The sequence below is a fragment of the Poecilia mexicana genome, unplaced genomic scaffold (genome assembly GCF_051168715.1).
Source record: "Poecilia mexicana isolate PSO_F unplaced genomic scaffold, ASM5116871v1 scaffold_12, whole genome shotgun sequence".
NCBI classification, from domain to species: Eukaryota; Metazoa; Chordata; class Actinopteri; order Cyprinodontiformes; family Poeciliidae; genus Poecilia; species Poecilia mexicana.
In genome coordinates, this window is record NW_028263381.1 from 1,870,117 (window position 1) to 1,889,387 (window position 19,271).

General features: G+C 38.8%; 1 protein-coding gene and 1 long non-coding RNA gene across 5 annotated transcripts; both read right to left on the reverse strand.

Annotated features, from left to right (window-relative positions):
- Window positions 1-705: 705 nt before the first annotated feature.
- Window positions 706-3,158, reverse strand: LOC148155936 (uncharacterized). Of its 3 annotated transcripts, none has more exons than XR_015764809.1 (6): window positions 2,866-3,158; window positions 1,751-1,839; window positions 1,544-1,661; window positions 1,300-1,367; window positions 1,112-1,227; window positions 706-1,012 (listed from the first exon to the last, which is right to left on the reverse strand). It is a non-coding gene; the product is annotated as an uncharacterized LOC148155936 (long non-coding RNA). The 3 variants fall into 3 exon arrangements; XR_015764807.1 differs by lacking the exon at window positions 2,866-3,158 and adding an exon at window positions 2,451-2,815 and having other exon boundaries at window positions 1,751-1,860; XR_015764808.1 differs by lacking the exon at window positions 2,866-3,158 and adding an exon at window positions 2,451-2,814.
- Window positions 3,159-6,900: 3,742 nt separating this feature from the next.
- Window positions 6,901-11,640, reverse strand: zcchc9 (zinc finger, CCHC domain containing 9). Of its 2 annotated transcripts, none has more exons than XM_014978106.2 (6): window positions 11,534-11,640; window positions 9,736-10,117; window positions 9,059-9,209; window positions 8,860-8,952; window positions 8,699-8,767; window positions 6,901-7,525 (listed from the first exon to the last, which is right to left on the reverse strand). In XM_014978106.2, exons 2-6 carry the CDS (start codon window positions 10,099-10,101, stop codon window positions 7,413-7,415), a joined length of 792 nt encoding a protein of 263 aa, XP_014833592.1. In that variant the 5' UTR covers window positions 10,102-10,117; window positions 11,534-11,640; the 3' UTR covers window positions 6,901-7,412. The 2 variants fall into 2 exon arrangements, with proteins under 2 accessions (XP_014833592.1, XP_087866853.1); XM_088010727.1 differs by having other exon boundaries at window positions 9,736-10,103; window positions 11,534-11,627.
- Window positions 11,641-19,271: the final 7,631 nt, after the last annotated feature.

The following is a 19,271-nucleotide window of genomic DNA, read 5'->3' on the forward strand; positions in this document are numbered from 1 at the left end:
TGGCTGCTGATAGCCCTACCGATTTTAACTTGAATGTCCATTGCATTTTTCGTAGATGCCTGTAAAAAAGTTTTTATTCCCATGGCTTTTTTATTCTCTGGAAAATTATTTTTGATGATAAATACAGAAACAACCAAAAAATTAAAGCATCAACAATAGTGATAATAATATTAATAATATTCAGTGCAAAGTAGCTAACACGTTTTTGATGGGGGACAGTAAGGGACCTGAATCTTCTCTGTGTCGTTCCTAATTTTTATATGTCCTAGTGAACTAGAACGATGCTTTCTAGGAACAGAGGCAGATTTATCATCCTGCGATTGCATTCCTATTTCTACTCACAGTTTCTCTATTTTGTTGCGGGTCGGAATCGATCAAAACCAGAATATGTGTGGCTGAACGGTTCACAGTAAAAACTGCTGGGTTAAAAATAACCCAATACGTAACCCAGCGCTGGGTCAAATATGGACCGACCCAACGCTGGGTTGTTTTAACCCAACTGGGTTGGGTTGAGGGTTTGACCCAGCACATTGGGTCATGGCAACTAACCAAACGTTGGGTTAAATTGACTTGTTTAAATTGGTTAAACTGACCCAAAATTGGGTTGAAATTCATAACCCAACACAAGGGTTATTATACCACTATAGTTGGGTTAAAAAAAATTATTTTAAATTTCACTATATAAAAACAGGATTAAAAGACATATGAATTTAAAGCTTCTTTTATTTCCACATGATACATATATAGAGCCAGCAATTTCATTTACAAAAGTTACAAAACATAAGTAGTTAAATCACTTCAATTCATTTGGCTACAACTCCAGAAGTATCTGTTACTCCATATCAGAAAACATTTAATGAAAAAAAGTCTGTTTTAAAGCAAACTACAAGTAAACCTTTCAGCCATTAAACAAGGAGCATTTTTAACGACACTTTAGCATTTTGCCTGTCTCCCTGCATGAGGACATACAGGTTGTCACATTTTGTAGATGCACCACCAGGTTTGTCCCAACCTGATGGAGAGAGAAGACAGAAAATAACAGGCCATTAGTGATGAACTTATATAAACAGCAAACAATTTGAGCATGATTCAGAGATGAATGTTGACTTACAGGCTGGATATCAATGAAACCCTCTGAACTTCCAGGTTGATGGATCTGAAACTCTTCTCCCAAATGTGTAAGTAGGGAGGAGCACTGGCAGCAGCTGCAGGGCTACATCATCTTGTCTGCATGGGAAACAAGCTTGTGTTAAAATGTTAAATGTTAACAGTTTATAAACATCTCTTGAGCTTCAATACCTTAAGGGAGAAAATTCATGTTGTTGAGAAGACGGCCGCTCCTTTCTCTTCTTGGCCATACAAAAGATCTTCGTTGAGAACAAGAGAGAGAAGCACAAAAACAGGCCTTTAGTGAATTTAAAGGTAAAGGGCTACATTCTCAAAAACTAATTTCTGACTGATTCTAGTTTAACACAAAACCTCACTATTGAATGTGATGCACTTAAACAATCTGAGCATTATTCAGAGATGAAGGTTGACTTACAGGCTGGATATCAATGAAAACATCTGAATTTCCAGGTTGATGGATCTGAAACTTCTCCCAAATTAGTAAGGTGGAGCAGGAAGGGGTACTGGCAGCAGCTGCAGGACTACATCATCTTCTGTATCAAACATAAGTTAGTGTTAAAATGTTACAGTAACTAAAAAGCATGACAACATTTTAGAGAACATTTCTTCTGAGCTTCAATACCTTGAGGGAGCAGACTCATGTTCTTGGTCATGCAGAAGGTCTTCGTTGAGAACGAGGAGTTTGGGTTTCGCTTAATTCTCCTGAAGATCCTGGATGTAAAATTACAAAATCTATCAGAAAAGACAAAATCACAAATCAAACTTTAATGACTGAATTAAATCTTATAGCTGTCTCAACTGCAAATAACTTGTAATTAGCCAGCAATTTCAAATGTTCAGAGTAATTTTATGTTCCTAAAAATAAATATAGCACTTAATAAAATAAAATGACATATAATTTAATTTAGAAGTAAAACTTAACACAAACTTAGTGCTGAATAACTTTCAGCACCAACTTTAAATAAATGTATTTGTAATTAATACCGTAGTAACAATAATAATAAAATGAGCAAACATTAACATTAGATATTGTCTTAGTTTTGCTTTTAATTCGTTGCCTAAAACCAGCGGGAGTTTGAAAGCAATGTGCCGGGAGACGGTCGTTCTCTCTCGGCTTAACGAGCCGCTCCGCCCGGTCAACTGACAGAGGGCGAGACGAGCCGGCGGCTGGAGGGGAGCGATAAGTGCGAACACGTCCGAGCATGTTTGTAATTAAGCTATATGTTAATAAACCGAGCGCATAATTCAGGTTTACACAACTAATTTATCGCCTAATAACTTTGCAAAAGTTATTTTATTTTCAAAAAGCATAATATACCCACATTATTAAAGCTCTGCTCGCTCTCCTCCGCCATTACTGCTGGTGTTCGAACACGTAGCCTCAGCCCGCTAAGGATGCGCGCGCATATTGCAAAAATCAGGGGACAAACCGTCAACTACCTTTTCTTTTAAAACTAAATCGATTTTTAAAAATTTGACTATGTTAAGTTACGGACAAATATGATTGAGGTTATATTAAAAACTGAATTTAATTTACTTGACAAATTGTGCCCTTCCCCTTCATCTATTTTTTCCCCAACATCCGTATTGTAGCAACACCGAAGCTCTTTGTCAGAGGAACCTGCCATAATAAACATTTCAAATAACCATAAAAATAAATATCAAACATGTTTGAAATAAATTCAATTTATGTATAAAATTCTATAAACGTTGAAACTTTATCTTCTTTTTACTTACCATGTCTTATTTCAAAGTAGAGGAGAAGTCCGTTATGCAATGTTCACAGTCATGTTGAAAATGGAGGCTTGTGAAGAGGGGCGTGGCTTCTTCCAAGTTTCATCTTTAACCCAACCGTTTGGGTAAATCTACCCACCCAACTCCTGGCCCAACAGAAGTGTGCAAGATGTAGACTTCCGATAAATTTCTGACCCAACTCATGAGTTATGAATTTTGACCCAATATTTGGTCAAACTAACCCAACCTATGACCCAACAGCTTCAACCCAGAAATTGGGTTATGAAAATAACCCAGCATTTTTTACTGTGTTAGATATGCGTTTCTTTGACCTAGTTTCCTTTTGTTTTTGTTCGTTTTTCTTTTGATATTAGCTTTTCTGACTGATATCACCAGATTGGCTGTCTGGTTTCCAGCCTGATCTTCAGCCAGCCAATCAATTTATGACAGTGTAGTAACTGTGTTGTAACAAACAAATTATTTTATGAAGAGTTTAAGCTCTCCCCATTGACAGATCGGAGATCTAGTTAGAATAGCTCTGTTTTGGATCCCTGGCAGTGATGGCTGATCAAAACTTTTTTAACCATTTAACTATTGTATCGGAAAAAGACGCATTAGTCCCAAGGGTATGTGTTCCATGGTCTTTGGTGCCATCGCGTGGCTAAAATGTGAAGTGCAGCTTCAATCAAGAAATTGAAAAGAGCACTTTCATTATTATCAATGTCATGTTGAAGTGTTGAATTGACATCTTCTGCTTAAATAACGTGTTACACTTCTGTCTCATGCTATGGTGTAACTTTGCAAATTTATTAGTTGAGGTTGAAAAAAAAACTTTTTAGCAAATAATTTTGAAGCATAAACTTCTATTGTTTGAATATCTTCCATGGTGTGTTCTCCATTTGTGGTGTTTTAACTTGAACTTAGATAATGTACATTTAAATAATCATAACGATTATATCGGAAAAGGGCTCAATACGTCCGAGTTTTCCAGTTCCGTGGTCTTTGGTGCCATCGTGTGGCTAAAACTGTGAAGAGCTCCTTCATTATCATTGTTGAGACTGCAGAGTTGTCTCTGCAGTCTCATGCAGACATGTTAATTAATTTTTGATTAATTAACATGTCACAATTCTATGTGCTATTATTGGTAATAACTGCAAATTTAATTGTGAGGGTGACAAATAATTTTATGCCCAGTTTTTAACAAAGAATAAACTTATTGTTTGAACATCTGCCGTGGTGTGGTCTCCCTTTTTGGTGCCGTCTTAATTGTAAATGTAAAGGTCATTTTATTGTTGCCTGGGGTTACACTTGTCCTGGGATGTCCCTTCCTAGATGTTTGTTTCAAGTATACTAATGCCAAATATAGTACAGTCATTTTTATATGGAATATTATTCTCACGTCTCAAATAAAGTAAAATTTAATTTCTTTTGGAATTAGTAAAATATTTTTGATTTTGAATTTGAAGAAGTTGTTATGAACTGGTAAAATATGGGGAAAAATACATATTTTATACATACCACACTGTATAGGCTTTGTTATCCTCAGAATCAAACCTCATAATGCAACTTGCTACCAAAGATCATTAAATAATTTCTTCAACAAAGGCAGATTCACTAAAAGACATGGTTGGCAAAACGTCTAAACTTCATTCCAATGAGACATTTATGTTGGAAAAATATATATATAAAAAACTGGCCAATAACAAAGCTCTGTCCTGAAAAAAAAAGATGTGTCAGCTGGTGTACAATAATGTTGGAAAGATTATTGTTTTTCCATCAGTGAAGTTCAGATGCCAATAATTAGAGGGAGCTACCAGAACAAGGAGGCATTCCAACCTCAGCCTTGGAGCTCATGAGCCAGGGTACATATGGAATAAGGACAATTAAAATGTTTTTCATTTATTTCATTTAGAAGGTGAAAATCATTTTCTACATGCTGCCTTTCCTTAAAATAACACTGCACAACTATCCTTTGGATGATTTTGTGCTGTTTCTTCTTCAACAAGATGAAGATCAGAATAGACTTCTTGCCGAAGTAAAATCTGTTTTAAACAGCAGACAGTGTTGGCAAAACTTTTAGGTGTCTGCTATAACGTTGCACTAAGAAGAAATAGGATGTCGGTTGAGTTTCACTAAATTTGTATTGTTTCAAAACATGGCGCACAACATAGACATCTGTCCTTACTTTACTGTGCACTCTCAAACTTCGAAATCACAAACAGTGAATACCCTCGCATGGCACAAAACCTTCAGGTTTCTGCTAGTAGTACTTTGTATATATAAAAAAGGTCATCTGGCGACTTCCATGAATTTTATTGCCTCATAGGATCTTTTCTTGCTCTCCACTGTGTGCGCTCTCAATCTTACAACTGACAGTGAATGCCCTCTGGTGGCGAAAAAGCGCTACAACATGAAAAACGTACTCTGAGGTTTTAGATCCGTCCAAGTTAAAGACTAAATAATGTTAGTCATACCGTCTTGTAAAACAAAAATACAACAAAATAAACATATTGAGGGTTGTCCACATTTTGCCAAAAGCAGCAAAAATGACCTTCTGCCACGGTGAGCTGGAGATGAAAAAATAATGTAATTTTTTTAAAAAGATATGCAGCAAAACCAAGAATACATCAAAAATGAACAGAAAACGACTTCATAAGAAGGAAATCAACGTTCTGGAGGTTTTTGGAGTCCAGAATATAAAAAGTGTGGGATCTGTGCAGGAGGGCTGGAGATGTCTGAAGAGTCACTTTGAAGGGAGAATTTGATCGAGTCGAGATGAGAAATCCTGACAGTCTCCTGACAAAACCTGAATGCAATTAAGAAAAAGAGCTTGAACGAAGTTTTAGTTTAAGAGTGTTTACACTTACACAACCAGGTTGTTGCACCTTTTCATGTTCTCTCCAGCAGATGAACTGTACAGGAGTCATGGCCAGTTAAAGGTGGCCAGAGTTTGGAAGTGACTTAGCATGGTTTTATTTTTACACATCCCAAAAACATAGTATCTGAAAAGGTTTTGTGTCACCTTTTAACATCCAGCTCCATGTCTGATTTAGATTTAAGGTAGTGGTTTCTGATACACAATGCCCTTTTTGTTCTTTTTTTCCTTGTATGTCTGGAAGAATTACATCTTTGCCTTCCTTTACTACTTTTTCCATTCACGGCCAAGGAAAGTTGCATAACTGTCATAAGAAGTTACTAGGGTCTATTTTTATTCTACTTGTCATAAATAATGAGAATATTACCACAAGGCCCCCCTGCAAAGTTTTGCTCATAGAATTAAAGTTTGGGGCTCGCAGGCGGGATATTGGGCAACCCAACAAGAGCAGAACAATCTTCTGTCCAAAGACCCTCTCACAGCTGCTGTCAAATTGGAAACAGGAGACATTAGAATCAGTCCTCTGTGTTGTTATAAGGCGCGCACGCACACACACACACACACACCCCCCCCCCACACACACACACGCGCACACACACACACACACACACACAGTGGATGAAACTCATGTAAATTGCGTAATCATCTTCAGAGCTGGCAGCCAGCAGCAGCTGCCTGGCTACAGATTCACTTCGTTTTCTAGAGAGAACATCAAGATGCAGCAGCTGTAAAGATATGCAAAAGAAAATAAAAGCTTTTGTTGTTTTTCCACCTGCATCTGGAGAAAATCTCCTCGGAGGAAGACTTTCTTTGCTGCTGCTTGGATCAGTCCATCTTACCAAGACCAGTCGCTCTCTTCCTGTGCTCTGGATGTTGGTTTAGGAGTTTGTGACATTCTCTGTTTATCGACTATTGAAATAATCCTCAACTAACTTAGTCACTGATTGTTAACTGGAATATACAGTTTCAAAAAAGGTTCTTTTAGTGAGAGAAAAAAAACATTCAGAGCAGTAATTCAGCCAAAACTGTAAAAAAAGAAAATAATTTTATATTTAAGACAAAAACATCTGTGACTGTATATTTTAACCAAAACTCCTCAAGTGGTATAGGTTTAGCTTCACCTGGTTCAGATTCACAAAAGAATAGCATTCTAGGCAATTAAATATTTTTCATTTAGAAAAGGTTTTGAATCCATTTTAATGTTTTTCTTTTAATGTATTGCATACAAGATGCTTCAGTGGTTAAAGGAAAAAAAACTGTAAAATATGCCAGTTTTTTTTTCTGAGTAATCGTCAGAATAATTGATAGATTAATCGATTACTAATATAAGTGTTTGTTACAGCCCTAGTTTTATTCCGTCAGTATTAGAAGTGCTGTACAGTTGATGTCTGAAGTAAAACAGACAAACATAATTAATACGTTCTGCAAACACACATGAACACCAGCGGTACACAGCTCAGGTCGGACAGTCTGGCTTTCCTGAGTTCTGTTATGTGGCGAAACGTCAGCCAGTATTCACACATTCAGTGATGATTCACCTCCAGCAGACTGGATGAGCCAACGCCACAGGAAACATTTGAAACAAAACTTCAGTGACTGTGCGTCACATTTTGACCCATCGGTCCGGTTCCAAAGAGTCCACCAGGTGAAGGTTCAGACGTCCCCTCAGGTCCCGTCAGAAGGTGATCACTTTGGCCTGCTTGGGTTTGGCTTTCTTCACTGGAACGTGAACGTCCTCCAGGTCTGCGCTCATGTTGTTGGACAACCAGCCCAGAGTCACCGAGTTAGCTGGAAGGACCAACACATACATATGACACATTAAACACATGAAAACCCCAGAAGACTCGTACATGATTCTAACTCAACATAATGGTCTAGTTCTGTTCCACAAAGCCAGCAGAGGTTTTCTCCTTCCTCTCTTTGGCATTAATCGTAGGAAACTAGACATGGAAACAGCTAAAGTTTCCAATTGTAAAGGTGAAACCGACATCAATCCAGGGACAAAAGGTTGTGACGTCACAGTATGTAATAATGTAATAAAAAGCAGCATTAAAATGTCAAAAAACATCTTTAAAACCCCAATACATAACAATAAACACTAAATGTAATAAAATCCGTGAGGGCAGTTTGAATCGTTTTGTCTTGAACGACATGTTAATAAAACAAAGGTTCTGAAAAGGCAACTAAACGACCAGAAGTTCAGCATTATTTCAACTAAGACGCGTACATGATTAGAAATAAAATAATTAGAATGAACATAAACACTTTGTGATTGTTCATTACATACGCGCCACATTATTAAAGTATCGTTTCTAAAAAAAAAGAGCTTTTCGTAACGATCAGTGGAAAATGTCCCCGGAGACGACATTTGTTGTGAATTGCCACTGTATAAATAAAATTGTAATGAAATCTTTGAATACATTTCGCTGTACTTTCTGCCACATCTATAGTAACGTTATTACATCTTGAGTCAGTTATTGCATAATGTGGCATTGCAGCAGCTTATTAGAATTGACTCTGTGCAAAAACACAGACTGTAAACCATGAGATGAGTCAAAGGTGACGCCCAGCAGGAGGTCATGACCCAATGATTTATGCACCAAATTCAATGTTTCACAAACTCCAGAGTTTCACCATTTGGTTTAACGGAAGCTCACATTGTTAGATGATTGTGCAAAATGACTTTCAGTCATTATGTCTAAAAAAAAAGGAAAAAAAAATTGATCATCAACATGTCATAACAACCCAGAAACATTGTTTCACATGATGAACAGCCTGATGTTGGCACTGGGGCAAACCATGAAGAAAATAACAGGACGTGGGAGGCAGATGATGGCGGGCATGTTGTTTTTTAACGACTCATTGTGTGAACAAACTCATCCACATGTGATTTTAATTATCTGTCTTATTTCATGGAAACACGGCAATTGTGTTTTGAACAATCAGAAGTTTGAAACTCACTTGCTGCCTGATGCTCCGGACAATCCTTCTGGAAATGTTCCACAGAGCCACAAACACGACAGCAGCCGCCTGCAAACACAACCAACCACCCTCTGTCACGTCTCGACCTGTAGAACATCCACCAGGAACCAGAGACGGTATTTCCATATGTGTGTATGTACCTTGAGCATAGAGCCCTTTGGGATTGTCAGGGCAGGAGCGTGACAGGTGTCCAGTCTGACCACAGATGAAGCATTTAGCATACGGGTATTCACCTGAAGGACAGAGTTACAGTTACAAAAGCTGAACATGCAGACGTGGAGTCAGGCTTGGTCCAGCTGGGGTGTGTGTGTGTGTGTGTGTGTGGGGGGGGAACCTCACCCAGAGCTGGGTCCACTTTGGCTCGGCACTTCTGGATCTCGTGCTCTGTGGAGCCGCAGCGGAAGCAGATGCCGCGGCCCATTTCCTCGTCTCTGTCGGCTTCTGGACAGTCGGCCAGACCATGACCTGGCTTCCTGCAGTTAAAGCACACCTGGGGGGGAGGGGGGAAAGAAAGAAAGAGAAAGAGAGAGAGAGAGAGAGAGAGAGAGAGAGAGAGAGAGAGAGAGAGAGAGAGAGAGAGAGTTTTTTGATGGACAGTTATTTACAGGGAGTTCATGATTGCTTTCATTGTTTTGTTCATTTATTTTTGGTTTTTCAAATGTCCTCTACTGTTCTACTGTTAAATGTTTATAAGAATTTAAAGTTTATGGCATTATTATGCCATTACCATTATAATACTTGAAAATGCTTTCAAAACAATAATATTATAATTTATTACAATAACTTCAGGGACAATTTATCACCCAGCTAAATGTGTCATTGTGACCTAGAGGACGATCAGAGAACTGCTTCAAGAATTGACTTAATACAAAGCATGTCACACTGTTGTGAAAACTATTTTCCTTCCGCTTCCCAATGATAAACTACTAAAATCCAAGCAAAGTTTGTAAAGCGACAAGAAGTGAGTACGCCAACGTTTGCAGGCCACTGATTGGTTCAGCTTCAGCAGAGCTCACCATCTTACTCTTCTTGTCCTTCTGCCTCTTCACCCTCCTGTCCTCCCTCCTCCTGTCCTTCTTCAGGGCCACCTCCACCGTCTCCTTGAGCTCCGCCTCCGTCTCCCTGCCTCCGTCCTGACCGCTCTGCTTCAGGTAATCCAGGAACCCGTTTACGTCCTCGCTGGTGTACTCTTTCTTCTTGCGGTTGGGCTTTCTCTCGGCGGCGGCACGGGTCTTTCTCAGAGGGTCCGTCTGATCCGGCCTTGACGTCCCAGCAGGCACACCTCCATCTTTTCTTCTTCCGGCTGATCTGAGCTGATTCCAGGGAGTCGCCTCGGCTGGTTTGTGTTTGTGGACGTTGTTGGCTCTCGCCCACCTGGTCATGGCTTCAAAGGAAGACCTAGAAACAGCAGGAGGATGTTCAGGAAACCTTTTAAGCTCATGAAAAGCTGATCAACGACTTTATATCATCACCTTCCTAAAATAATGGCAAAAGCCATTTTTTGCCAACAGTGACTTTTTCCTTTTGCTCAAATCATCCTTTGGCTATAATAAAAGGCTGTGATTTATGTAGACCATTATTTTAGAAAGCTAACAATATGAAGGCCTGTCACAATAAGCCAATTATTTGCATGATACATGTGAAAAATTTCCATTTGCATTTCTACTAAAAACTGGATGATAAGTGTTCAGTCTGGTGCTTTGATCTCAACTATCCACTTTTTTATGAAGGAGAAATTTGTTTACTAAGACTTCATAATTCATTATAATTCTTGTTTATGTTGTTGCATTTATTTATTTATTTTGGATATTTAAAATCTCTTCCTGTTTAACATTGTTTAGCAGTGTTGAATGTTCATTAAAAGTTTATTGATCTCTGAGAATCTAATGGCATTACTCTACCATTAGTATTATGATACTTAAAAATGGCCTCAAAACAACATCAGTTTTTATCGTTTTAACTTCTGGAACAATTTATCATCCAGCAAAATTTGTTATCACAGCAGGCAAACATATTAACAATATAAACAAAAACAACAAAGCAAATTTGTCTGTTTGTTCCTAAAGTACAAAAAATATAAAATTTGAGAGAATCACAAGCTCATTCTTATCTCATAATTAAAGTCCATTTAATTATTATTATTATATTAAGACGTCCAATTATATTTCGGGGACTCTAAATAAGCATTTAGAGTGAAACAGCTCTGAACCAATCAGAATCCTCCTGGCTGATATAGAACCAGAACAACAAGATTCTATAACAGCTTCATCCCTCATGCCATAAGAATACTAAACTGCAATTAATCTTTTATTTACTTACTTATTTTACTGTTTTTGGAGTTTTGTAATGAAAATGTATGTGTATATATATATATATATATCGTTCTTTTTCCACTCTCTGGTGGAAGGACTAACTGGATGGAAAACAGGCGAATGATGAGTAAACACAAGAGAAGTACAGCATGTGTACTTCCAACCTGATCTTGGAATGTTTTTTCTTCCAATTAAATGCCGAGTTACATTCAAACACCGAAAAGGACTGAAAAAGTAGAAGGATCGCTATCTGAAGTGGATTCGACAAACTTCATAGAAAAGGTTTGGGCATTAGCTTTAGTGAAAGCAACGTGGATAAGAAAGAAAACTAACAGAGGGCTGTATTAGCACTGGATGTTTTCAGCACATGTCAGCTGAGTCGTTGTAAGCTGCGTTACCGGAAAAAAGCCTCTGATATAAAAGCACCAGGAAAAATAAGCAGATATGGTCGAAATTAGGCTGTAAATACACTAAGCATTACAAAAGAATCAAACGTTATTACCTTTAGACGATATACGCCCGTGTAGTTTTTAGTGAGAGCCCCGTCTTCTTCTTCCTCATTTTACAGGTGTGGTTGTGCGTATACCGCCACCACCTGGTAGCAGAAGTTGGGACTTGAACCTCCAAGGCGGAGGGTCCTCGGTTTACCAAAATGAACCGAGCTCAGTACATGAATCGGCTTCTTATAAATAGACATCTCTCCCCATTTGAGCTAAACATCCCAGGACTACATGTTGCAATATTTTGTTCGTGTATATTGCTGGGACTTCAAGTTTTACTTATATTGATCTACTGCTGTCATGGCAGTCACATGTTGTTTGGAGAGGTGGGTTGTAAACTAGTTACATTTACTCCTTTCTATGAAAAAAATATTTTATGGTGTAGTTTTACAGCATCCTACTTTTTAGTGGTACTGCTGTTCTTGTGCAAAATGTCTGGTTGCTCTACTCACTGTGAGTCACTTAACTAAATGATGAACAAACATGTTTTAGGCATTTTTTTGGGTGGGCAGACTGGCTGTCTTTCCTGTTCAGGGAGAATGTGGGGGTAAATTTCAGTTTTTTTTCTGATTTAGATTGGTTTAATTTGAGTTTGCTAATTGTTTGAGTACTTTCCTTTCTGGGTGTGTGTCCTCAGCAGGGTGGAGCAGCAAAGGGAGACAAAGGTGCTTCTAAACAGTTCCTGGAGCATACAATTTTCAATTAAGCAGGGTAATACTCTGAGGAGTTATATTAAGTAAAATTTATTCTTTGATTGATCTTAGTTAGTTCTAATGATTTGCATGCATGTAAATATGTGTTGGTACCATTTATTGTTTTGTGTAAATGTTTATTTCTTTTGTTTTATCACCCCTTTTCCTGGTATGAGTGTTGGAATTGCCCAAAGTATAAAAGCCAGCTTCTTTGTCTCACTGGGAAAATGAGACAATGTGACCTGCAGCTTCAAATAAATCCATCTCGACTACATTCTGTTGCCTCGCCTCCTTTCCTGACTGCAGAGCCTCCGCCGGTCAAAGTGACACAGGCATTGTGGTGCCTTCAGGGAGAGTGCCCTCTAACACACTCCCTGAAGTGTGTCCCACTAATACACCAGTGCTCTAAAACACTGGCCCACTTACCCATTGACCCAATGGGAATATCCCTAGTCCTTTGTGCTAGTATGCCCCAGGCTATACCTGTCTATAAGGTTTGCACTGACTTTGCGTTTTACAGAAGGTAAACTCACTGTCTACTCTAGAGTCAAGATCAGTGCTACTTTAACGCTGCTCTTGCTGAACATAACAGTGTATTAGAGAGTTAGCACTGAAATTCCTTGGCCCATGTTGCTGCTTGCTCAGACTTGGATGTGGACCACCCCATGTTTTATAATCCTGTCAAGCAGGACCCCTTCAGGACTGTTTGGCTCTACTGCAAACAGCTCACTGAGATCCGCGCAGCAGGAAATGCCCCGAATCTCATCCATTTTCCACGGCTACTGTCTATTTAATCTAAGGCAGTGGTCCCCAAACTTTTTCCTGTGAGGGCCACATAACTTTTCCCTTCTCTGGTGGGGGGCCGGAAATTGTTGATGGAGGGGCGGGGGCGTGGTGGTTGTTTCTCGATTGATTTTTTACCCAGAAAGCACATGGGCAAAAACCATGAGTGAAACGGTCACTGGGACTGACTAGTATATATTTCATTGAGGGAATGGAATTATAACATATTAATTCCTCATATGTTAACATAAAGGCTCGTTTTGAAGTACAAGTTGCTACTTACAGGCATCGCTTCGAAGAATACAACTTGGAATGCGGTGTTCATAACAGACACGTGTGTTCATCTGCTCTAGCAGACAACCGTACTGATTAAATATCAAGCAGTTCCCTGAAATGTGACCAAATGTGGAGGCGGGCCAGGTCCGGACCGAGGGGCCGTAGCTTGGGGACCCCTGATCTAAGACTTCTCTGATGCCCTTGCTACTGGACGTAGGCCCAGCCTAACAAACTTTACTGATTCCATTTATGGAAAGTGTTTAAACTGCCTTCCCTGTGAAAGGACAGCTGCTGGTGAAAGATGAGGTTAAAGGTCAGTTATAACCAGAGTTCTTGCTGGCTTTGTAGCAAGAACTCTGCTTGCAAAATTGCTTAAGGTTCTCTCCAGTTAGGTGTATTGATCTCTACTCCATAAATCCAAGACAAATGTCTCAGCCTGGGCAAAATAGCATGGGCAACTCAGTTAATTAGGGCTTGTTTTTTATTTCTTCAGGTGTAACTGTAACCTATCTGTTAAAAAAAAACAAAAAAAGGGAAAGCTGACCTCCATTGCACAACAATAGAGGACCTTCACATAGGACTGACAGTGGATACTTTATTTTTACAACAGTAATGAAGTTCAGATTCCAAAACAAGAGAAAACTAGAAATCAGATGCCTACGTTAGCAGTACGTTGTAATAAAAACAGACTCTTTGGCTTACCAATGTTATCATTAAAACTGTAACTTAAGCTAACACAGAGCTAAGCCAAAATGTGATTTAATGTAAACATGTAGGCGAGATGATATTTTAAAATATCGTGCTCATTTAGTGTTGTAGACCTTAGTTTCCATAACTGTTGTAGTTTTTTTGGTTTTGTGGAAATGCAACAATATATTCCCCAGTGCACCAAGAATGTTAATATTTTCTGACAATATTTGGATTTCATAAGTAATGCAGCATTTTGAAGGGGGCTAATACTTTTTTCACAGTCCTGTCAAAAAAATTCACAAGAAAAATTATCAATTTCTATTCATTTTTGTCTAACAGAGGACAGAGCCCCAGCTAGTCCACAGAAAATCAGTGTATTTTTTGTAAATCGTCCTCCAGCGGCAGCTACCAGGAAATGCCCATTACCTAAAGACTGAGCTGGAAGTCATTACTGCAGTATCTAGCCTGAAGAGCTCGACTCATGCTCACAGTCATGCACATATGTGTCCCTTAGGCAATTAGATGCAAGTGATGCTAAAGACGGGCGGAAGGAAGGATTCCTGAGTGGAACAGAGTGAGAGATGAAAGTGAGGTACAGCTAATGATGCTGGAGAAGAGATCAGAAAGCAAAGGCGCCGTGTAGATCTGTGTAGAGACTGCTGGAGCTAATAAATCTCTGCTGTCTGTTCAGCTCTTTGGGGCCATAAGCTTTCTTGCCATAAAGTGACTTTTTTTTTTCTTTCAATAATATAATGAGAATTTAAAAAGAAGAGCTCGGATGCCAGTTTTGGATTTCTTGTTACAATTTAATCAATTAATGCATTTTAGAACAATTATGTTTTAGAAAAGTCTTGTTCATTATGAGAATATCTAAATGTTATTGTACAATCTAAAATATTTAAGGTACCTAAGGATAAATTGTCTTGCTTAGCTTTTTAAGACTATATTTCAGTAAAAATTTAACATTTTCTCTACTTTTTTTTTCAGAGTAGATGATCTGCCTTCATCTCAACCTAACACTGTCCTCCACATGCATGAACCTTCTGTGGCCTTCCTCTTTTCTTCCTCCTTGGCAGCTCCCGTCACCTTTCTAAAATAATGGCCTAAGTAATTTTATGCCAAAAGGAGTTTGGCAAAAAAAAAAAAAAAAAAAAAAAAAGAATCATCACGTTAATTTTTGCCAAAAGATGATATGGGCAAAAAAAAAAAAATCCCTTTTGGCAAAAAATGAGGTAGTCCATTATTTTAAGGAAGGTGATGATATTCAACATCCTTTTCCAGTCTTGCTATGTACTTCACTTTTACAACCGTCCTGTCACAAATCACTCTGTGCACTCCATGTGTCTCTCTCATTCACACACACTTCTTAAAGCTGCAGTATGTAACTTTTACAAAATATGTTTTTGTCCATATTTGTTAAAACTGTCACCATGTTGTGACAACAAGGGCGTAGGTTCGGTCTAAGTTTTGGTGGGGACCTTGGTGGGGACCTTGACACCCCCACCCCCGGCAGCACAGTGAAATGCCCAAGAGCACCGAACATTTTTGAGAAGGGGGGGGAAATCACATTGGCTTAATAACCCCCTCCCCCCAACCATAACCATATCATACATCTTGTGTATACAACCAGATACAGTCATACTCAGCAGATCAGTTCAAGAACACTGGTTTGTATTCACACTAGCTTAACTTAATTTAAGACTAACACTTCAAATGCCATATTTACTGAGATAATTTCACAGTATATTTCATATCTGAGAACTAACACCTCACCTGGAGCCCTGAAGCTCCAGCCACCTCTCCATCGTTCTGCTCTGCCCCTTGCTCTGCTGTCTGAGCATCCTATGTGAAAAAATATTACATCATTAACAGACCTATTCTACCTCACATTCAGTGCTGACCTTACTAAACACCGGACTTTACAACAAATGCGTTGCGTGATAGATATCTAACTTATGGGTCCACTCACTGTACTTACAGCCGACGTAGCGAAATAACTTCTAATGTCTGTCCTTTTCTTTTTTGGTGGCGACATGGTCTCGGAGACTCAGAAGGAGACGCGTGTGCCCAGCTAGCCGCCGCCTTTTGCAGCTAATTAAAGAACGTCCGACGATTCAACTGACTCCCCCTCTCCCCACCCCCCGACAGCACCGTTCCGACACGGTCTCGGAGGCTCATAATAAATGTCAAACTAAGAAGCTTCCGTTCCGCGCACCGCCTGTTGCTGCTAATCAAAGATCGTAGATCCACGTTCTTTGAGCCAATATGGCAAAAATTGGTCGGGACTTTTTCATATCCCGTGAATATTGGTCGGGACATGTCCCTACCGTCCCTACCCAAACCTACGCCCATGTGTGACAATATAATATCAGACAGCTACAATTGGGCCTGACCAAAAACAACCAATCAGAGCCAGGAGGAGGGGCTTAGTGCTGCTAATCAATGCTGCTAAATGTGCTAATGGCAGAGAAACAACTTACCATTCCATGACAACCGTTCACCTGCTGTCACTGGTGACAATGCTAACTAGCATAAGTAGCCCAAAAATAAATACTCAAGTAAAAAAAGGTACTCAAAAAACATACTTAAGTACAGTATTACTGTCCTTCACTTAGCTGAAAGGCCGAGATAACACCAATGGAAAATCCGTCAATGAATCTCAGAGATGAGAAATTTCTAGAAATTTGCCTGGAAAACAAAGAAACATTTGATGACAATAGAAAGGAAAATCAAAGTAGGTTTTCCCAACCAACAGCAAGTCAGCATCCTGCTGAAACTGGATGAAACCTCAGAAGCTGGAGTAGAGAGCAAATCCAATAATTTCTATACCTGATTTTCCTTGCAGGCTTGTGGTGGGACTGGTTCCTCCTGAGGAACCAGTCCTGAGGTGTCCCATATATGCGACTGAGGTGTCGCATATATGGGACAACGAACGATCTGATTCTTCTGGACGGATCTTTACTAAGTCCTAAGGACTGAAGCCTCACTGAGAGCCGTTCTTTGTTCTTGTGTACACTGCAGTAGCTAACGCATACACACGTTTATTTAATCGCCGAATAAGTAAAAGTTGAACGTATGAGCACAGAGCATGCTCATTTGATTTGGTCTCCTGTCGTGGTGGCAAACATCGCAGTGGGAGGGAGGATGAGAACAGTCACGGTGCTCCTTCTGCTTGGTTTCTTGTTGCGCCATTGGACAGTGTTCATAGTTGAACGTTATTTACCGTTAATTGCGATGTTTCAGTTGTGGTTTCTGACATGGGCAATATGGGCAACCGTCCAGGGTGTTATTTTTCTAGGGTAGCAGGAGACCTCTGCGGATTGTAGCACAGCGATGAAAGCAAAACAGAATGAAATGAGTTTTAATTGATACTGGTTAAATACATTTCAGCTCTAAGTATTTAACATCTAGGTGTTTTTATGGGAATGTGGATCTTTCAGATCAATCTGAGAACCAATTTTGATAAACTTAATTTTATTGTGTCATGTAGCGCAGGGTGCTGGTCTTGGTCTCGGGTTCGGTGGTCTTGACTACAACTCTTCTACGTGGCTCCTTGGTTGCATGTTCTCCCTCACCCACCTTCTTTCCATCCCCTTACTGTTGCATTTCTTTATAAATAAATGTCACTAATGAAGTTCATGCTATGTTAGGACAGGAGACAAGATGTTTCCATCCCTGAAATTATAATTCATAGAATCACATATCTAAGTATAAACTGTTACAGAGAATAAACACAATAAGAACATGTTTAATCTGTGACATTGTTCATTAAAATGGCACATTTCTGATGTATTCAAATTAAATACGATCAGTTCACTTAATGATATTAGCGATTAGGTAATGTATTCAGCAAGTACTTTTACTTTTAATACTTAAGTATTTTTAAAAGCCAGTACTTTTTTACTTTTACTTAAGTAAAATGTTAATGTGGTACTTTGACTTTTACTTGAGTACATTTTTGACTGTGTATTTGTACTTTTACTTAAGTACATTTTTTGAGTACTTTCTCCACCACTGCCCGCCGCTCTGATTGCTTCTCTCTGTTGTTTTAGTCTCCTTACTCAGAGACTAAAGAAACAATCTGATGGATTCAGTGGCTGAGGAGGAAATGAAAGGATTACTGGAAGACAGTGATTTTAGCTCAGCAAACATACACAATGTTGAAAAATAAATATTGTCAAAACTGCTCACTCATTATTCTGCTTTTTGCCAAGTTACTCTGCACTATCGCCAAAAATCTTTTATTACATCAGTTTAGGTATCTCTGAACACTTAATTTAGCGCTACACAGGAACATCACATCAAGCAGCTTGGATGCAATATTAGGAATGTTCATATAAAGCAGCTTTTAGTTACAGGACTAGGTTTAAACAAAAATCTAGAATAAGCTTCCAGTTGACTGCAGCAAGGTTCCCGTCTTAAGTTATTTTTAAAAACCTTTCTATTTGCTTCTGCCCAATCTTAACTCTGATTTTTAAGTTATAATCTTATTGGTTTGGTGTGTAACTGTGTACATTGTGTGTTGTTTTTATCTTTATGTTAGCACTTGGAATTTTCTTTGGCTGAAATGTGCTATGTATAAATAAAGCTGCCTTGTCTTGCTTTTATGCTGACTCCTGATAAAGCTCTTGGTGCCCAAATCATAGCACTCAGGTAAAGCAGTGGTCCTATCATAAATGGTTGAGAAAAAAATTAGACAAATAATCCACAAAATAGTCCAAAATCCTTACTAGTGTCACTCCATTAAGAGTGTTTTGGTCTGGATTTTGATTTCCAGCTTATTAAAAAGAAACATAGAAGTTATGAAGCGTAAGTGTTTAGCACGTAAATGCTGATGTGTTTCCAGATTAAAACAATGAAGTACTGCTACCGTTGTCATGACAAACAAAGAAGACATTTTGAATGAGTTAAAGTTTCCAGATTTTTATGCAGTAATTTGTCCAGCCTGTTGACAGGGAACTGATATTTTCTTCAAACATCAGATGTTTGTGAGGTCACACTAAATGCCTTTGGCTTTGATACTCTGCTTCCCACTGCTGCCAGCATGAGATGGTGTCGTCAGTCACTTATGGTCTAATCCAATCTGTGCCAGCTTGACTTGTGTCGCTATGTTTTAATATTCAAAACAGAAGTATAAAGCATTAAAGATGAATCGTGGATTTTTTTTTTTTTTGTCCATGCATCGCTTTCAGGTGTAATAGCTATTAGAACAGTATGCATTGGGCATTAGTCTACGGCAGAGGACTTGTTGATACAAGCTAATCCAATTAGTAGAACTGCATTATAATATATAGGCAGG